The sequence below is a fragment of the Oncorhynchus nerka genome, linkage group LG19 (genome assembly GCF_034236695.1).
Source record: "Oncorhynchus nerka isolate Pitt River linkage group LG19, Oner_Uvic_2.0, whole genome shotgun sequence".
Taxonomy (NCBI): Eukaryota; Metazoa; Chordata; class Actinopteri; order Salmoniformes; family Salmonidae; genus Oncorhynchus; species Oncorhynchus nerka.
Window position 1 is genome coordinate 13,337,997 of NC_088414.1, and position 16,899 is coordinate 13,354,895.

Genomic DNA, 16,899 nt, shown 5'->3' on the forward strand with positions numbered 1-16,899 from the left:
TGTCTTCTGTATTTCTGCCTCTATGTTACAGGTAGTTTCTGTAGTCCTTCTGAAGAGACTCACTGTTGTCAGCACTTACCAAGAATCCCCATTGTGACGCTAACCACCAACACATTCATCCCCATAATCATCATACTGCATTTCTCCATAAGTGGTATAGGCACCCTGTGTACTCATATACAGAGTGTGCAATGGAAATGTTTTTAACAGTCTCAATCATGGCTGTGACATTATTCAAAAGTGTAATGGTAGGCAGTTTCTACCACCTGGGCTATGTAGGTGGACAACTTTTAGAAATGGAGTCAGGGAGGTAGAGCCTGAAATATTCCAATTAAAGCACAAATGCATTTTGCCACACTGTGCCATATTGAACATCACCATGGTTTTACTGTGAATCTGCATCTTTATACTGGCGACCGTAGTACTTGCTGTGGACAGCAGGAGGGGGAGTGTACGTGCCCCCTCTTCCCTCTCTTATCCCTCTGTCTGTCCCTCCCTCCCATGTCTCTCTCCTCCTATCCCTGGTGAGAGGGGTTCCCCCAGTAACTTTACTTAGTTCCCAGAGGGAGAACACATGTTGGAGAAGAAAGTGAGGACAAGAGAGAGAAGGACATAGATGAAGAGAGGGGGAAAAACAGAAGAACATAGACCTTTCTGAGACATCTGCGGGATTACTCTACCAGTGTGTTTAGGAGTGTGATTTTTACATTTTAACTGACCTTGTGTGTCTCTATGTGACTTTCCTGGTCATGGATATCCCACTGACCACCCCACTCCTCCTCGCCCTCCTTCTCTGCTCCCTCTCCTTCGTTCACGGGGCCATGGACTCCTGCTACGATGACGACGAGGGTGTCCCTAGCCGTTGCATGCCCAAGTTCGAGAACGCAGCCTTTAACCGCACGATCAAGGCTTCCAATGTGTGCGGTTCACCGCCAGAGGATTACTGCATGCAGACGAGCTCGACGCGCTCCTGCCACCACTGTAGTGTGTCGGACATGGGCCTCAGCCACAATGCCAGCCTGCTGACGGACTTCCACACGGACGAGGAACCCACCTGGTGGCAGAGCCAGTCCATGTTCTACAGAGTCCAGCACCCTAACTCTGTTAATCTCACCCTGCGACTCGGTAAGAACAACTCACTCTCTCGCTCTGCACCTTTGTAAGACCCACATTCACTCTCTCACCACTCCTCTGTTAACCTCACCCGGCACCTTGGTAAGAAGAGCAACATTCCGTTTCCTAAGGTTATGTTCACAATTAGTTGAGTTTTGAGTCCTGCTCCAGCTGTGACTATGCAACCTCACCCTGCAACAGATCTGGACAGATTTTTTTTGGTGTTGTGTAGTTTCTTTGAAAATACCAACTTTTCAAATACTCAAAGTAGTTGAATATAGAGAAACAGCTAAAGGCAAAAATCTGGCAACTATTACCTTTGATATTCAAATATAGGTCTCAGAAAAGGAAATAATATTTGAATATATGCAAATTATTGGAAACATTTATTTGATGCCTGTAATATATTTGATAAAGAACCAAAAACATAACAGTGCATTTAATTAGTCTAAATATATTATCATTTGCATATGGTGTGGAGGGCTTTCATATATTAATATCAATTTCGCCTAGAATGAAATACATAATGATTGAAGACAATTTTTAACATGCTAAACATTAACATCTATCAATCTAAATAATGGAAAGTAATACGTATATAAATCAAACAGATGTTGTTCACAATTTTTTCCCATCATACATTACATTACTCTTTACGTCATTGTCATTCCCTATGGTTCTTTAACGGTCATGTCAGATCTTGATTAATAATTTAAGAAGGCGATTGCATTTGATGAACATCAAAATTAACTTTTTGTCAAAAATATAATTATTCATGATATTTAACAGTGAGTGTTAAGTCAACACTGAATGTGTGGAATCTGTGGACACATATAGACACTGGAAAAGTGTTAAACGAACCCACTGCTTAGTGTAAAGCCTTATTCAAATATTTCCCAGAGTGCCTTTCGAGTAAATGTGACCGATCGGCTCGATCTTATGTAGCAAAATTTGAAAGTTTTTTTTACAAAAGTAGAAACTCAGAGCTAGAAAATGGTATATCATGCACTACCGTTGAGGAACAATGGGAAAGTAATTCTGCTTTGAAAGTTGATAAACTTTAACTTCACTTTTGAGAAAATGGCCTTGAATGTTTTTGGTACACCTATAGGAGAGCTCTTTGTCTACACCCATTCGGCATCGTTCACACCCTCTAAAGCCTTAGCCCCACCCAGCTCTTTAAGGATTCACATGAGACCATGTACTAACAACCAAGGTTTTTAAAACTGAAGGCTGGTTTATACTATGGGTGTATTCATAAAATTAATCTGGAGTGTACTCGGCGCAGACTGTCCATTCGTAAATATAGAGCGTTTCGATCTCAGAGCTTTCAGAACGCACACTGGACACTCTTGACTGTGAAGGGTTGTCAGAGCGTTTCGATCATAACAGCAGTCAAGCACCCAAGCTAACTGGCTAACATTGGCTAGCTTGCTAGCTACTTCTAGGTACAATTTTGTTTATTTTATTCACCTTTATTTAACCAGTTAAGCTAGTTGAAGAAGTTCTCATTTACAACTGTGACCTGGCCAAGATAAAGCAGAGCGACACAAACAACACAGAGTTACACATGGAATAAACAAGCGTACAGTCAATAACACAATAGGGGAAAAAATGAGAGAACAGCTCACTGACCATTTTCCTCACCCTAGCAGAGCTGGTTAGGCTGTTTTTATGTTAACCAGAACATTGGTGATTGTAACTGTGCTGCTGGCAACAATTTATTTACACTTTTTTTTTGCCAACGTTTGCTGACACCGGCCATATTCAACAGGTGTTGAGCGTCAATGAACAATGAACAATAATCCCAATGTTACTACCCTGGATTAATCTACAGGTGGCTAACCAACCAGGTTCAATGTTAGCTAGATAACATTAGACTATAACTAGCAATGCAAATGGATCTGAGATACGAATAATATAACTACACAGATCTCATACAAGTAACGTTAGCTAGCGAGCCAGCCAGCTAACGTCAACTAGCTAGCTAACAGTACACTTTAACATGAAATGAAAACAACTTTCTGACAATTAGAAATGTGCAACATCTGAAAATGTAGCTAGCTAGACTATCTTACCCGTATACATGGATGGACGCTTCTCCCTCTCTGTGACGGATGCCATGGTTGCCCTTTGTTTGAAGATGTAATGCAGAGATGGGTGTTTTCTACAACAGCATTCTGTGTTCTCTTTTCGACTCCGTCTGGATATTTGCAATCAAACATCAGAATTTTTTCCATCTCCTTAGCTATCATATTGTGATTCCACTTATTCAAAACTTGGTCCTTCAGAGGGTGGAGAGCAACACTTATGCAGTTCTACTAAATGCTATCTTTCATAAAAGCGTGCTACATGGCAGACCAATTCGAACTCATCCCTCGGCATACCCAGCCCACTCATTATCTCAACAAATCGTGGCTAGGATGCTGTTTTTTTATGTGGCAAACTAAATAGGCTTGTAATTGAACAATGTTATTCGTATTTACAGATGGAATACAATTTTGTTATTATTAAGGCACATGGAAGTTCATATGTTCCACAAGGTATTTCTGCCCAAAAAGTTTACATTCAAATGTCTCTCCTCTGAAGTAGTGATGCGTGACATACGCCTAGTTTCCTGAAATTTTCAGAAAATTACTGCCAACGACAAAGACATGATTGTTGCATTTATCCATTTTCAGTTCTGTCGACTTCACCAAATGAAATCCTAAGTGAATATGTTAAGCCAGGGGAAGGGGGGTTCTACTAAGATAAATGGAAGATCATACCAAGGATCATATAGGTATTTGATTTTGAATTTTAAGACTCTTTGAAGTATCAAATATATATTACATTTTTGGCAGATGATATATTTTTGTCCTTACTGCTGTTAGCTCATACAAATGCACTGAATAACAGATTCAAAAAAATAATCTAATCTTAAGGAAGTTTGTTCTGAAGTGTCTGTTCTGTGTCTGAGATTATATAGGTAGCCTAGTGGTTAGAGCATTGGGCCAGTAACTTAGAGGTTGTTAGATCGAATCCCCGTGGTGACAAGGTTCAAGGGAGAGATTTTTACAAGGCAGATAACCCACTGTTTCTAAGCTGTCATTGTAAATAAGAATTTGTTCTTAACTGACTTGTCTAAAACGTATATAAGAAAGAACTTATATTATTTGTACACGTATTAAAACCCCTTAATTTTGGCACTTAACTATCTCATTATACAGTACTCTATATTTTCATACATTTATTTTAACTGATACCAGGGACCATCAGATGAGGGTTCTGGAAATCCTAGAGCAAAACGGCAAACTTTCAGTAGTGGTAATACGTTTTGTAGGCCAAGCAAATGTTCGGATGCTACAGAACTTTTTGTGAGAAGACCGATTTTCGGGATATCTCATGGGCTGACAAACACCACTCTAGCTCTGCCGCCTTTCACTGCAGATGCGGAAGGGCGATATCAGTGGATGAGGTGGATTGAGACGCAGCCCATCCCAAAATATATCTTTAGTTTAAACAGATTTTTATGGGTATTTTTGTATTATGTTAATTAGATGTATGCTAGGTCGCGTAAATTGTAGGCTAAGGGTTAACAATTCAGAGAGAACTTCACTATGAGTCAAATCACCAACTGTAAAACATAATCCTATGAAGTGCGAATCACCCTGGGGGAAAAAAATCTAAATCAGAACATTTGTCCCTCATAATCTCAGCATTTTGTCTTCTTCCACTAATGACACACACACACACACACACTTATTTTCCTCCGATAATGACTCAAAGCTTCTCTTCAGAAAACCTCCATCCCGCCCATCAACTGTCACACTTAGACATGGCTTAAAGTTACATTGTTGGAGTAATTGCAACCATACAGCCTTGAGGCTCAGGCTCTGTCTGGGAATCTTTTAATTAAGTGGTCCAGGGAGGAATCCACCATGAGAACACACAGATGCATCCAATAGAACACATTCTAGAACACAAAATAGAGCACACTATATTCATATTTAATTAAAGGCCTAGTGCAGTCCAACTCATCCCAAACATCTCAATTGGGTTGAGATCGGGTGATTGTGGAGGCCAGGTCATCTGATGCAGCACTCCATCACTCTCCTCCTTGGTCAAGTAGCCCTTACACAGCCTGGATGTGTTTTGGGTCATTGTCCTTTTGTAAAACAAATGATAGTCCCACTAAGCACAAACCAAATGAGATGGTGTTTTATTGCAGAATGCTGTGGTAGCCATGCTGGTTAAGGTTGCCTTGAATTCTAAATAAATCACTGACAACGTCACCAGCAAAGCATCCCCACACAATCACACCTCCTCCTCCATGCTTCACGGTGGGAACCACACATGCAGAGATAATCCGTTCACCTACTCTGCGTCTCACAAAGACATTGCGGCTGGATACAAAAATCTCAAATTTGGACTCATGAGACCAAAGGACAGATTTCTAATGTCCATTTCTCGTGTTTCTTGGCCCAAGAAAGTACCTTCTTATTATTGCTGTCCTTCAGTAGTGGTTTCTTTGCAGAAATTCAATCAAGAAGGCCTGATTCACATTCTGTTACTTGAATTCTGTGAAGCATTTATTTGGGCTGCAATTTCTGAGGCTGGTAACTCTAATTAATTTATCCTCTAAAGCAGAAGTTGCTCTGGGTCTCCCTTTCCTGTCGCGGTCCTCATGAGACAGTTTCATCATATTGCTTGATGATTTTTGCGACTGCACTTGAAGTTCTTGAAATGTTCCGGATTGACTGACCTTCATGTCTTAGAGTAATGATGGACATTCGTTTCTCTTTGCTTATTTGAGCTGTTCTTGCCAGAATAGGGACTTGGTCTTTTACCAAATAGGGCTGTCTTCTGTATACCAATCCTATCTTGTCACAACACAACTGTTTGGCTCAAACACATAAAGAAGAAAATAAATTCCACAAAATAACTTTTAACAAGGCACACCTGTTAATTTAAATGCATTCCAGGTGACTACCTCATGAAGCTGGTTGAGAGAATGCCAAGAGAATGCAAAGCTGTCATAATTGCAAAGGGTGGCTACTTTGAATAACCTCAAATATAAAATCTATTTTGATTTAACACTTTTGTGTTTACTACATTATTTCATAGTGTTTATTCAATATTATTCTACAATGTAGAAAATAGGAAAAAATAAAGAAAAACCCTGAAATGAGTAGGTGTCCAAACTTTTGACTGCTACTGAATATTTCCACACTATGAGGTTTCAATAAGTCTGTGACATTGTGAAAAAGATGATAATGCCCTTTTAGCAAAAGACCGCCTGAAATTTCTGCCTGTTTGGTGGGATGGAGTTTTTTTCATCACCAGGTGGTAAATTAGTATGTAGACCAATAAGAAAGAGAGTTCGCAACCTCTCTGCCGAAAACATCAAATTTATTCTTACATCAGCTGATATCTCAAAGTGCTGTACAGAAACCCAGCCTAAATCCCCAAACAGGAAGCAATGCAGGTGTAGCAGCACAGTGGCTAGGGAAAACTCCCTTAAGTCCAAAACCTAGGAAGAAACCTAGAGAGGAACCAGGCTATGAGGGGTGGCCAGTCCTCTTCTGGGAGGAATGGTGGAGATTATAACAGAACATGACCAAGATGTTCAAATGTTCATAAATGACCAGCATGGTCAAATAATAATAATCAGAGTAGTTGTCGAGGGTGCAGCAAGTCAGCACCTCAGGAGTAAATGTCAGTTGGCTTTTCATAGCCGATCATTTGGAGTATCTCTACCACTCCTGCTGTCTCAAGAGTTGAAAACAGCAGGTCTGGGACAGGTAGCACGTCCGGTGAACAGGTCAGGGTTCCATAGCCGCAGGCAGAACAGTTGAAACTGGAGCAGCAGCACGGCCAGGTGGACTGGGGACAGCAAGGAGTCGTCATGTCAGGTAGTCCTGTGGCATGGTCCTAGAGCTCAGTTCCTCCAATTGAGAGAAATAAAGAGAGAATTAGAGAGAGCATACTTAAATTCACACAGGACACCGGATAAGACAGAAGTACTCCAGATATAACAAACTGACCCTATACCCCCGACACACAAACTACTGCAGCATAAATAGTGGAGATTGAGACAGGAGGGGTCAGGAGACACTGTGGCCCCATTCGATGATACCCCCGGACAGGGCCAAACAGGAAGGATATAACTCCACCCACTTTGCCAAAGCACAGCCCCCACACCACTAGAGGGATATCTTCAACCACCAAATTACCATCCTGAGACAAGCCCGAGAATAGCCCACAAAGATCTCCGCACGGCACAACCAAAGGGGGGGCGCCAATGCAGACAGGAAGATCACGTCAGCGACTCAACCCACTCAAGTGATGCACCCCTCCTAGGGACGGCATGAAAGGGCACCAGTAAGCCAGTGTTCATTGCTCCAGAGCCTTTCTGTTCACCTTCACACACCTGGGCCAGACTACATTAAATCATATGACCCACTGAAGAGATGAGTGTTCAGTAAAGACTTAAAGGTTGAGACTGAGTGTGTCTCTCACAGACCATTCCATAAAAATGGAGCTCTATAGGAGAAAGCCCTGCCTCCAGCTGTTTGCTTAGAAATTCTAGGGACAATTAGGAGGCTTGCAATCGTGTGATCGTAGCGTACGTGTAGGTATTTATGGCAGGACCAAATCAGAAAGATGGGTCGGAGCAAGCCCATGTAATGCTTTGTAGGTTAGCAGTAAAACCTTGAAATCAGCCCTTGCCTTAACAGGAAGCCAGTGTAGGGAGGCTAGCACTAGAGTAATATGATCAAAAATGTTGGTTCTAGTCAGGATTCTAGCAGCCGTATTTAGTACTAACTGAAGTTTATTTAGTGCTTTAATCCGGGTAGCTGGAAAGTAAAGCATTGCAGTAGTCTAACCTTGAATTAACAAAAGCATGGATTATTTTTCTGCATAATTTTTGGACAAAGTTTATGATTTTTGCAATGTTACGAAGATGGAAAAAAGCTGTCCTTCAAACAGTCTTGATATGTTCATCAAAAGAGAGATTAGGGTCCAGAGGAACGCCAAGGTCCTTCACAGTTTTATTTGAGACTGTACAACCATCAAGATTAATTGTCAGAATCAACAGAAGATCTCTTTGTTTCTTGGGACCTAAAACAAGCATCTCTGTTTTGACCGAGTTTGCAGCCATCCACTTCCTTATGTCTGAAACACAGGCTTCTAGCGAGGGCAATTTTGGGGCTTCACCATGTTTCATTGAAATGTACAGCTGTGTGTCATCCGCATAGCAGTGAAAAAATAACATTGTTTCCAGATGACATCACCAAGAGGTAAAATATATAGTGAAAACAATAGTTGTCCTAAAACAGAACCTTGAGGAACACCGAAATTTACAGTTGATTTGTCAGAGGACAAACCATTCAGAGACAAACTGATATCTTTCCGACAGATATGATCTAAACCAGGCCAGAACTTGTCCATGTAAACCAATTTGGTTTTCCAATCTCTCCAAAAGCACTAAGGTCTAGGAGCACGAGGACAGATGCTGAGCCTCGGTCTGACGCCATTAAAAGGTAATTTACCACCTTCACAAGTTCAGTCTCAGTGCTATGATGGGGTCTAAAACCAGACTGAAGCATTTCGTATACATTGTTTGTCTTCAGGAAGGCAGTGAGTTGCTGCACAACAGCTTTTTCACCCAAAAATTGAGAGGAATGTAAGATTCGATATAGGCCGATAGTTTTTTGTATTTTCTGGGTCAAGGTTTGGCTTTTTCAAGAGGCTTTATTACTGCCACTTTTAGTGAGTTTGGTACACATCCAGTGGATAGAGAGCCATTTTATTATGTTCAACATAGGAGAGCCAAGCACAGTAGTTTAGTTGGAATAGGGTCCAGTATGCTGCTGGAAGGTTTAGAGGCCATGATTATTTTCATCCTTGTATCAAGAGAGAGTACTAAAACACTTGAGTGTCTCTCTTGATCCTAGGTCCTGGCAGAGATGTGCAGACTCAGGACAACTGAGCTTTGAAGAAATACGCAGATTTAAAGAGAAGTCCGTAATTTGCTTTCTAATAATCATGATCCTTTTCCTCGAAGTTCATGAATTTATTTATGTGAAAGCCATCCTCACTTGGGGAATGTTGCTTTTTTAGTTAGCTTTGTGACCGTATCAAAAAGTACATTTCAGATTGTTCTTATTTTCCTCAATTAAGTTGGAAAATAGGATGATCGCGCAGCAGTGAGGGCTCTTCGGTACTGCACGGTACTGTCTTTCAAAGCTAGTCAGAAGACTTCCAGTTTGGTGTGGCGCCATTTCCGTTCCAATTTTCTGGATGCTTGCTTCAGAGCTCAGGTATTTTCTGTATACCAGGGAGCTAGTTTCTTATGACAAATGTTTTTAGGGATGCAACTGCATCTAGGGTATAGTGCAAGGTTAAATTGAGTTCGTCAGTTAGGTGGTTAACTGATTTTTGTCCTCTGACGTCCTTGGGTAGGCAGAGGGAGTCTGGAAGGGCATCAAGGAATCTTTGTGTTGTCTGTGAATTTATAGCACGGCTTTTGATGTTCCTTGGTTGGGATCTGAGCAGATTATTTGTTGCAATTGCAAACGTAATAAAATGGTGGCCCGATAGACTAGGATTATGAGGAAAAACATTAAGATCCACAACATTTATTCCATGGGACAAAACTAGGTCCAGAGTATGACTGTGACAGTGAGTAGGTCCAGAGACATGTTGGACAAAACCCATTGAGTCGATGATGGCTCCGAAAGCCTTTTGGAGTGGGTCTGTGGACTTTTCCATGTGCATATTAAAATCACCAAAAATGTGAATATTATCTGCTACGACTACAAGGTCTGATAGCAATTCAGGGAACTCAGTGAGGAACGCTGTTTATGGCCCAGGAGGCCTGTATACAGTAGCTATAAACAGTGATTGAGTAGGCTGCATAGATTTCATGACTAGAAGCTCAAAACATGAAAACGTAATTTTCATTTTTTTTTTTTGTAAATTGAAATTTGCTAAAAGTTAGCAACACCTCTGCCTTTGCGGGATGCACGGGGGATATGGTCACTAGTGTTACCAGGAGGTGAGGCCTCATTTAACACAGTAAATTCATCAGGCTTAAGCCATGTTACAGTCAGGCCAATCACATCAAGATTATGATCAGTGATTAGTTCATTGACTATAACTGCATTTGAAGTGAGGGATCTAACATTAAGTAGCCCTATTTTGAGATGTGAGGTATCACGATCTCTTTCTATAATGGAGGTCTTTATCCTAGTGAGATTGCTAAGGTGAACACAGCCATGTTTAGTTTCGCCCAACCTAGGTCGAGGCACAGACATGGTCTCAATGGGGATAGCTGAGCTGACTACACTGACTGTGCTAGTGGCAGACTCCACTAAGCTGGCAGGCCGGCTAACAGCCTGCTGCCTGGCCTGCACCCTATTTTATTGTGGAGCTGGAGGAGTTAGAGCCCTGTCTATGTTGGTAGATGAGATAAGAGCACCCCTCCAGCTAGGATGGAGTCTGTCACTCCTCAGGAGGCCAGGCTTGGTCCTGTTTGTGGGTGAGTCCCAGAAAGAGGGCCAATTATCCACAAATTCTATATTTTGGGAGGGGCAGAAAACAGTTTTCAACCAGCGATTGAGTTGTGAGACTCTGCTGTAGAGCAAATCACTCCCCCCTAACTGGGAGGGGGCCAGAGAAAATTACTTGATGCCAACACATCTTTCTTGCTGATTTACACGCTGAAGCTGTGTTGCGCTTGGTGACCTCTGACTGTTTCATCCTAACATCGTTGGTGCGGATGTGGATAACATCTCTATACTCTCTACACTCGCCAGTTTTAGCTTTAGCCAGCACTATCTTCAGATTAGCCTTAACGTCGGTAGCCCTGCCCCCTTGTAAACAGTGTATGATCGCTGGATGATTAATTTAAAGTCTAATACTGCGGGTAATGGAGTCGCCAATGACTAGGGTTTTCAATTTGTCAGAGCTAATGGTGGGAGCTAATGGTGGGAAGCTTCGGCGTCTCAGACCCCGTAACGGGAGGAGTAGAGACGAGAAGGCTCGGCCTCAGACTCGCTGCTTAATGGGGAAAACTGGTTGAAAGTTTCTGTCGCTGAATGAGCAACACCGGTTGAGCGTTCCTACAGCATTTGCCTCCAGCAGCCATGAGGAAGTTGTCCGGCTGCGGGGACTGTGCGAGGGGATTTTTACTACTATCTATACTTGCTGGTGGCACAGACGCTGTTTCATCCTTTCTTACACTGAAATTACCCTTGCCTAACGATTGCGTCTGAAGCTGGGCTTGTAGCACAGCTATCCTCGCCGTAAGGCGATCGTTCTCCTGTATAATATGAGTACAGCGACTGCAATTTGAAGGCATCATGTTAATGTTACTACTTGGCTTCGGCTCTTGGAGGTCCTGACGAACCATGTCCAGATAAAGCGTCCGGAGTGAAAAAGTTGAGTGAGGGAAAAACTAAAAATATAAACAACAATTAAAAAGAAGAAAACGTAAAGTTGTCAGGTAGCAAAGTAAGGTTGGCAAAACGTACAGCAACACGTAAACAAGTCTGCAAGTTGTGACCGGAAATGACGAAAATGACTTCAATCTAGTTTTCCGTTTTCCCCTCCCGACTCAGACGGCTCCCAGACAGTCCTAGCAAAAATGTAATATCTGGAGATAGGATATTCTCCGTATTGGAACAGTTTCTACATGCATCCAATCCAGTTTTCAGAAATCTCCCTGCTACCGTATCCAGGGAGACCACTGGGGTGAGATGCATTCAAGACACGCACCTGATGGTGTGCACCCGCTTACATTTTTGTAGAATATTCTAAGGGTGTCAACATGCTGACATATCGAAGCCTTTATGTTTAGGCATGAACAAATCCACATGTTTTCAGGAATGTATCATATTTGTAGTCATTACCTGATCATTTATATATCTGTATTTCCCCCCCAAAAATCATCAAATCGATAGATATGTTTACATGATATGTAATAATTATCCTGGTATGTCTGATCGAAAATGGACTAAATCCAAATCATGAAATGTCCAGCGGCCAAATGATTTAATCTGTTCAGGTGCCGAAAATCATTGTACTTCTTCACATCAACGTGACATATCTGAGTATACATTTACACCATATTCAGTAGTAGGGTATACAAGGCAAACATCGTCATATTTAATCCAAGTTTCTATTTCCAGACCAAACGTGGTAGCAGTGTTGATCTGTGATCCACTCCAACTGTGTATGCATAAATCATGAATAAAAAATGTGTAGTTATTGCAAGAAAATATTGTAATTTCACATGACCATACCACAAGGTAGCTACTCTACCAGCTTCATTCATGACAAGAACTTAACTGGAACAAGCTAGCTAGCTAAGTTGCTATGGTTGCTAGCTAACTAAGTTAGTTTGTTAGATTTATATTAAACAGTAATACAAAATACGCCCAAACATTCTAAAACATTAGCTGTCACCTTGAGGCTTGCAAGGGGGTATTTAAAAAAAAATGTATTAGCTAAATAAGATACCAGTTAGCATAGCTACTGTAGCTAGCCCAACGAGTTACTGGCCAATTTTTTTAATTTATTTTTTACATCTCAAATTAGCATCCCACGTTTAGCTTTATCTTCTTTCTGAACAACTTCTCACTTCTTTGTTTCTCCAGGTGTCAGTTCTACCACACACCATTTACACTCATTTGGGTGGCCAAAGAAAAAAAATAACAGTTGGAACTCCACAGAGCAAAGACAACCAATTACAGTGTTTTTAGCTTGCGGTTTGCACGCTCCTTTATCCAGAGGGAGTACAACAATTTTAGATAGTGTCTGAAAGAATGATATGGATTTAATATTTTTCAAACTATTGATCATGTCCTGATATGGACGTCAGTCAAGAGCATATGCATTGTATATGCTGAGAAAATGTACTATGTATGCCTACTGTCAGTATTGGTCATCCTATAGCATGCCATGAGGAGTAGTTTTATCTGTTTTTTAAATGAGATTTTACTGACTGCATGAGTTACTTGATGTGGAATAGAGTTCCATGTAGTCATCGCTCTGTGTAGTACTGTACGTTTCCCGCACTCTGTACGGACTTGGAGACTGTGAAGAAACCCCTGGTCGCATGTTTTGTGGGGTATGCATGGGTGTCTGAGCTGTGTGCTTTCTCAAAGACCAGTAGTGATGCAGTCAATCTCTCCTCTACTTTGAGCCAGGGGAGATTGACAAATCAAATCCAATTGTAGATGATATAGAGTACCCTACACTACTCATCACATATGAATATACTGTATGTAAACATATTAAGTGGCATTGTTTAAAGTGGCAAGTGATACATTTTTTACATACATTTTTCCATTATTAAAGTGTCTGGAGTTGAGTCAGTATGTTGGCAGCAGCCACTCCATGTTAGTGGTGGCTGTTAAACAGACTGATGGCCTTGAGATAGAAGCTGTCTCTCAGTCCCTGCTTTGATGCACCTGTACTGACCTCGCCTTCTGGATGATAGCGGGGTGAACAGGCAGCTCGGGTGGTTGTTGTTCTTGATGATCTTTATGGCCTTCCTGTGACACCGGGTGGTGTAGGTGTCCTGGAGGGCACGTAGTTTGCCCCCGGTGATGCGTTGTGCAGACCTCCCTACCCTCTGCAGAGCCTTAGGGTTGTGGGCGGAGCAGTTGCCGTACCAGGTGGTGATACAGCCCGACAGGATTCTCTCGATTGTGCATCTGTAGAAGTTTGTGAGTGCTTTTGCTGACAAGCTGAATTTCTTCAGCCTTCTGAGGTTGAAGAGGCGCTGCTGCGCCTTCTTCACAACGCTGTCTGTGTGGGTGGATCAATTCAGTTTGTCCATGATGTGTATGCCGAGGAACTTAAAACGTACTACCCTCTCCACTACTGTCCCGTCGATGTGGATAGCGGGGTGCTCCCTCTGCTGTTTCCTGAAGTCCACGATCATCTCCTTTGTTTTGTTGACGTTGAGTGTGAGGTTATTTTCCTGACACCACACTCAGAGGGGCCTCACCTCCTCCCTGTAGGCCGTCTCGTTGTTGTTGGTAACCAAGCCTACCACTGTAGTGTCGTCTGCAAACTTGATGATTGAGCTGGAGGTGTGCATGGCCACTCAGTCGTGGGTGAACAGGGAGTACAGGAGAGGGCTCAGAACACATCCTTGTGGGGCCCCAGTGTTGAGGATCAGCGGGGTGGAGATGTTGTTACCTACCCTCACCACCTGGGGGCGGCCCGTCAGGATGTCCAGTACCCAGTTGCACATAGCAGGGTTGAGACCCAGGGTCTCGAGCTTGATGAGTTTGGAGGGTACTATGGTGTTAAATGCTGAGCTGTAGTCGATGAACAGCATTCTCACATAGGTATTCCTCTTGTCCAGATGGGTTAGGGCAGTGTGCAGTGTGGTTGTGATTGCGTCGTATGTGGACCTATTGGGGTGGTAAGCAAATTGGAGTGGGTCTAAGGTGTCAGGTAGGGTGGAGGTGATATGGTCCTTGACTAGTCTCTCAAAGCACTTCATGATGACGGAAGTGAGTGCTAGTCGTTTAGCTCAGTTACCTTAGCTTTCTTGGGAACAGGAACAATGATGGCCCTCTTGAAGCATGTGGGAACAGCAGACTGGGATAAGGATTGATTGAATATGTCCGTAAACACACCAGCCAGCTGGTCTGTGCATGCTCTGAGGATGCGGCTGGGGATGCCGTCTGGGCCGGCAGCCTTGCGAGGGTTAACGCGTTTAAATGTTTTCCTCACGTCGGCTGCAGTGAAGGAGTCCTCAGGTTTTGGTAGCGGGCCATGTCAGTGGCACTGCATTGTCCTCAAAGCGAGCAAAGAAGTTGTTTATTCTGTCTGGGAGCAAAACATCCTGGTCCGCGACGGGGCTGGTTTTCTTTTTGTAATCCGTGATTGACTGTAGACCCTGCCACATACCTCTTGTGTCTGAGCCGTTGAATTGCGTCTCTACTTTGTCTATTTACTGACGCTTAGCTTGTTTGATTGCCTTGCGGAGGGAATAGCTACACTGTTTGCATGTCATTGATGCATGTCATTGATGTTAGCTCTATGTGTACATTTTAGGGCAAGCCGTGATGCTCTGTTTTGGTCCAACTGTAATATGCCTATGCCCCTCTTGGTAGCACTCGACATATGACTGGATCGTAGTCAGGATTTATTTTGTCGATAGCAATGCCAAAAAAGCAGAGGTGAGCTTTATTATGAACAGACCTCTACCCATCTTAGCTACCATTGTATCAATATGTTTTGACCATGACAGTTTACAATCCAGGGTACACCAAGCAGTTTAGTGTCCTCAACTTGCTCTATTTCCACATTATTAATCACAAGATTTAGTCAAGGTTTAGAGTGTAGTGAATGGTTTGTCTCAAATACAATGGCTATCGTGAAAGAACATCCTCTGTGTTCTGATAGACGGGTAACTCTCGAACCACGACATAGCAGTGTATGTAAAGTCACATCACATGTTTTTCCAGCAGCAGATTATGATTGATAATTTCAAAAGTTGCAGTGAAGTCTAACAAAACAGCTCCCACAAGCTTCATATAATCAATTTCTTTCAGCCAATCATCAGTCACTTGTGTTAGTGCCGTACATGTTGAGTGCCCTTCCCCATAAGCATGCTGAAAGTCAGTTGTTCATTTGTTTACTGTGAAATACAATGCTATCTGGTCAAACAAAATAGTTAACAAAGGTTTACTAAGGGTTAGAAGCAGGGTGATTGGTCGGTTGTTTGAGCCACTAAAGGGTGCTTCGCTATTCTTGAGAAGCAGAATTACTTTTGCTTTCCTCCATGCCTGAGGGCACATACTTTCCTGTAGGCTTTTATTGAATAGCTGGCAAATAGGAGTGGCAATATACATAATCACATTAAGACATTATACATTTGTTATAATATTGTAATATTGTTGTATTATGGTATTATAAATGTAGATATGCAGTAGCATAGTGGTGTAATACTGTTTATTTTTATTTTTATGTAATTGCCTTAATATTGTTTGGACCCCAGGAAGAGTAGCTGGTGCCTTGGCAAAATGGGGATCCTCAATAAGCTAATGGGGATCATCAATAAACACAAAATGTATGTTTTTAAATAATAATGGGGTTTAACATAAGGGGACAGAGATTGTGTCCATCAATCATGTCAGAGTCCATTGCAACTGCTGAGGAAGCAAGTTACATGATCACCTCTACCTTTCTCCCTCAAGAGATCTAAGGCTACGTCCCAAATGCACCCTATTCCTTCTCTAGTACACTACTTTTGACCAGGGCCCATTGGGCTCTGGTCAAAAGTAGTGCACCATAGGAAAATACGGTGCAATTTGGGATGCAATCATCCAGTACATACACTTAAAGACTAGCTTTTACTCCCATCAGTCAAACAGGATAGATCAAGCCAGGGAATAATTTCTCCTCACACCTGAGTATTACTAACTTCCTATCCATTGTAGATGTAACACAAATTCCAATCTGAGAATGGGGAAAAAAACGAGTTTTGCTTCAATAGAGAAACCGATGACAGGTCTTTGAAATGTCAGAGAGTATTACTGACCGTCTCTGGAGGGAGGAAGCGTTTAAATCATATGGTCTGGGAGCAGGAAAGTATGGATTTTTACTAGGAGGAAGGAGGAGAGCAGTGCTCTGTGACTTTGTTGGTCATAATCTCTGTTTAGTTCTTTCAGTCAGAGAAATAGGCTGGGGAATGTCTGGTAATATGTTATTCTAACGCAACAGCCCCTGGTCTTGTATCTGTTTGAATATGTGAGCCTTTGTCCAGGAAGACCA

The 16,899-nt window shown here is 42.2% G+C and overlaps 1 protein-coding gene across 2 annotated transcripts in view; it reads left to right on the forward strand.

Annotated features, from left to right (window-relative positions):
• Window positions 1-551: 551 nt before the first annotated feature.
• Window positions 552-16,899, forward strand: part of lamc3 (laminin, gamma 3) — a 233,034-nt gene continuing 216,686 nt past the window's right edge. Inside the window, exon 1 of one of the 2 annotated variants that reach the window (XM_029620255.2) lies at window positions 552-1,125. In XM_029620255.2, coding sequence (XP_029476115.2) covers window positions 750-1,125 — 376 coding nt within the window. In that variant the 5' untranslated portion in view covers window positions 552-749. The remainder of the gene's footprint in view (window positions 1,126-16,899) is intronic. The other variant, XM_029620254.2, reaches the window with a different exon arrangement.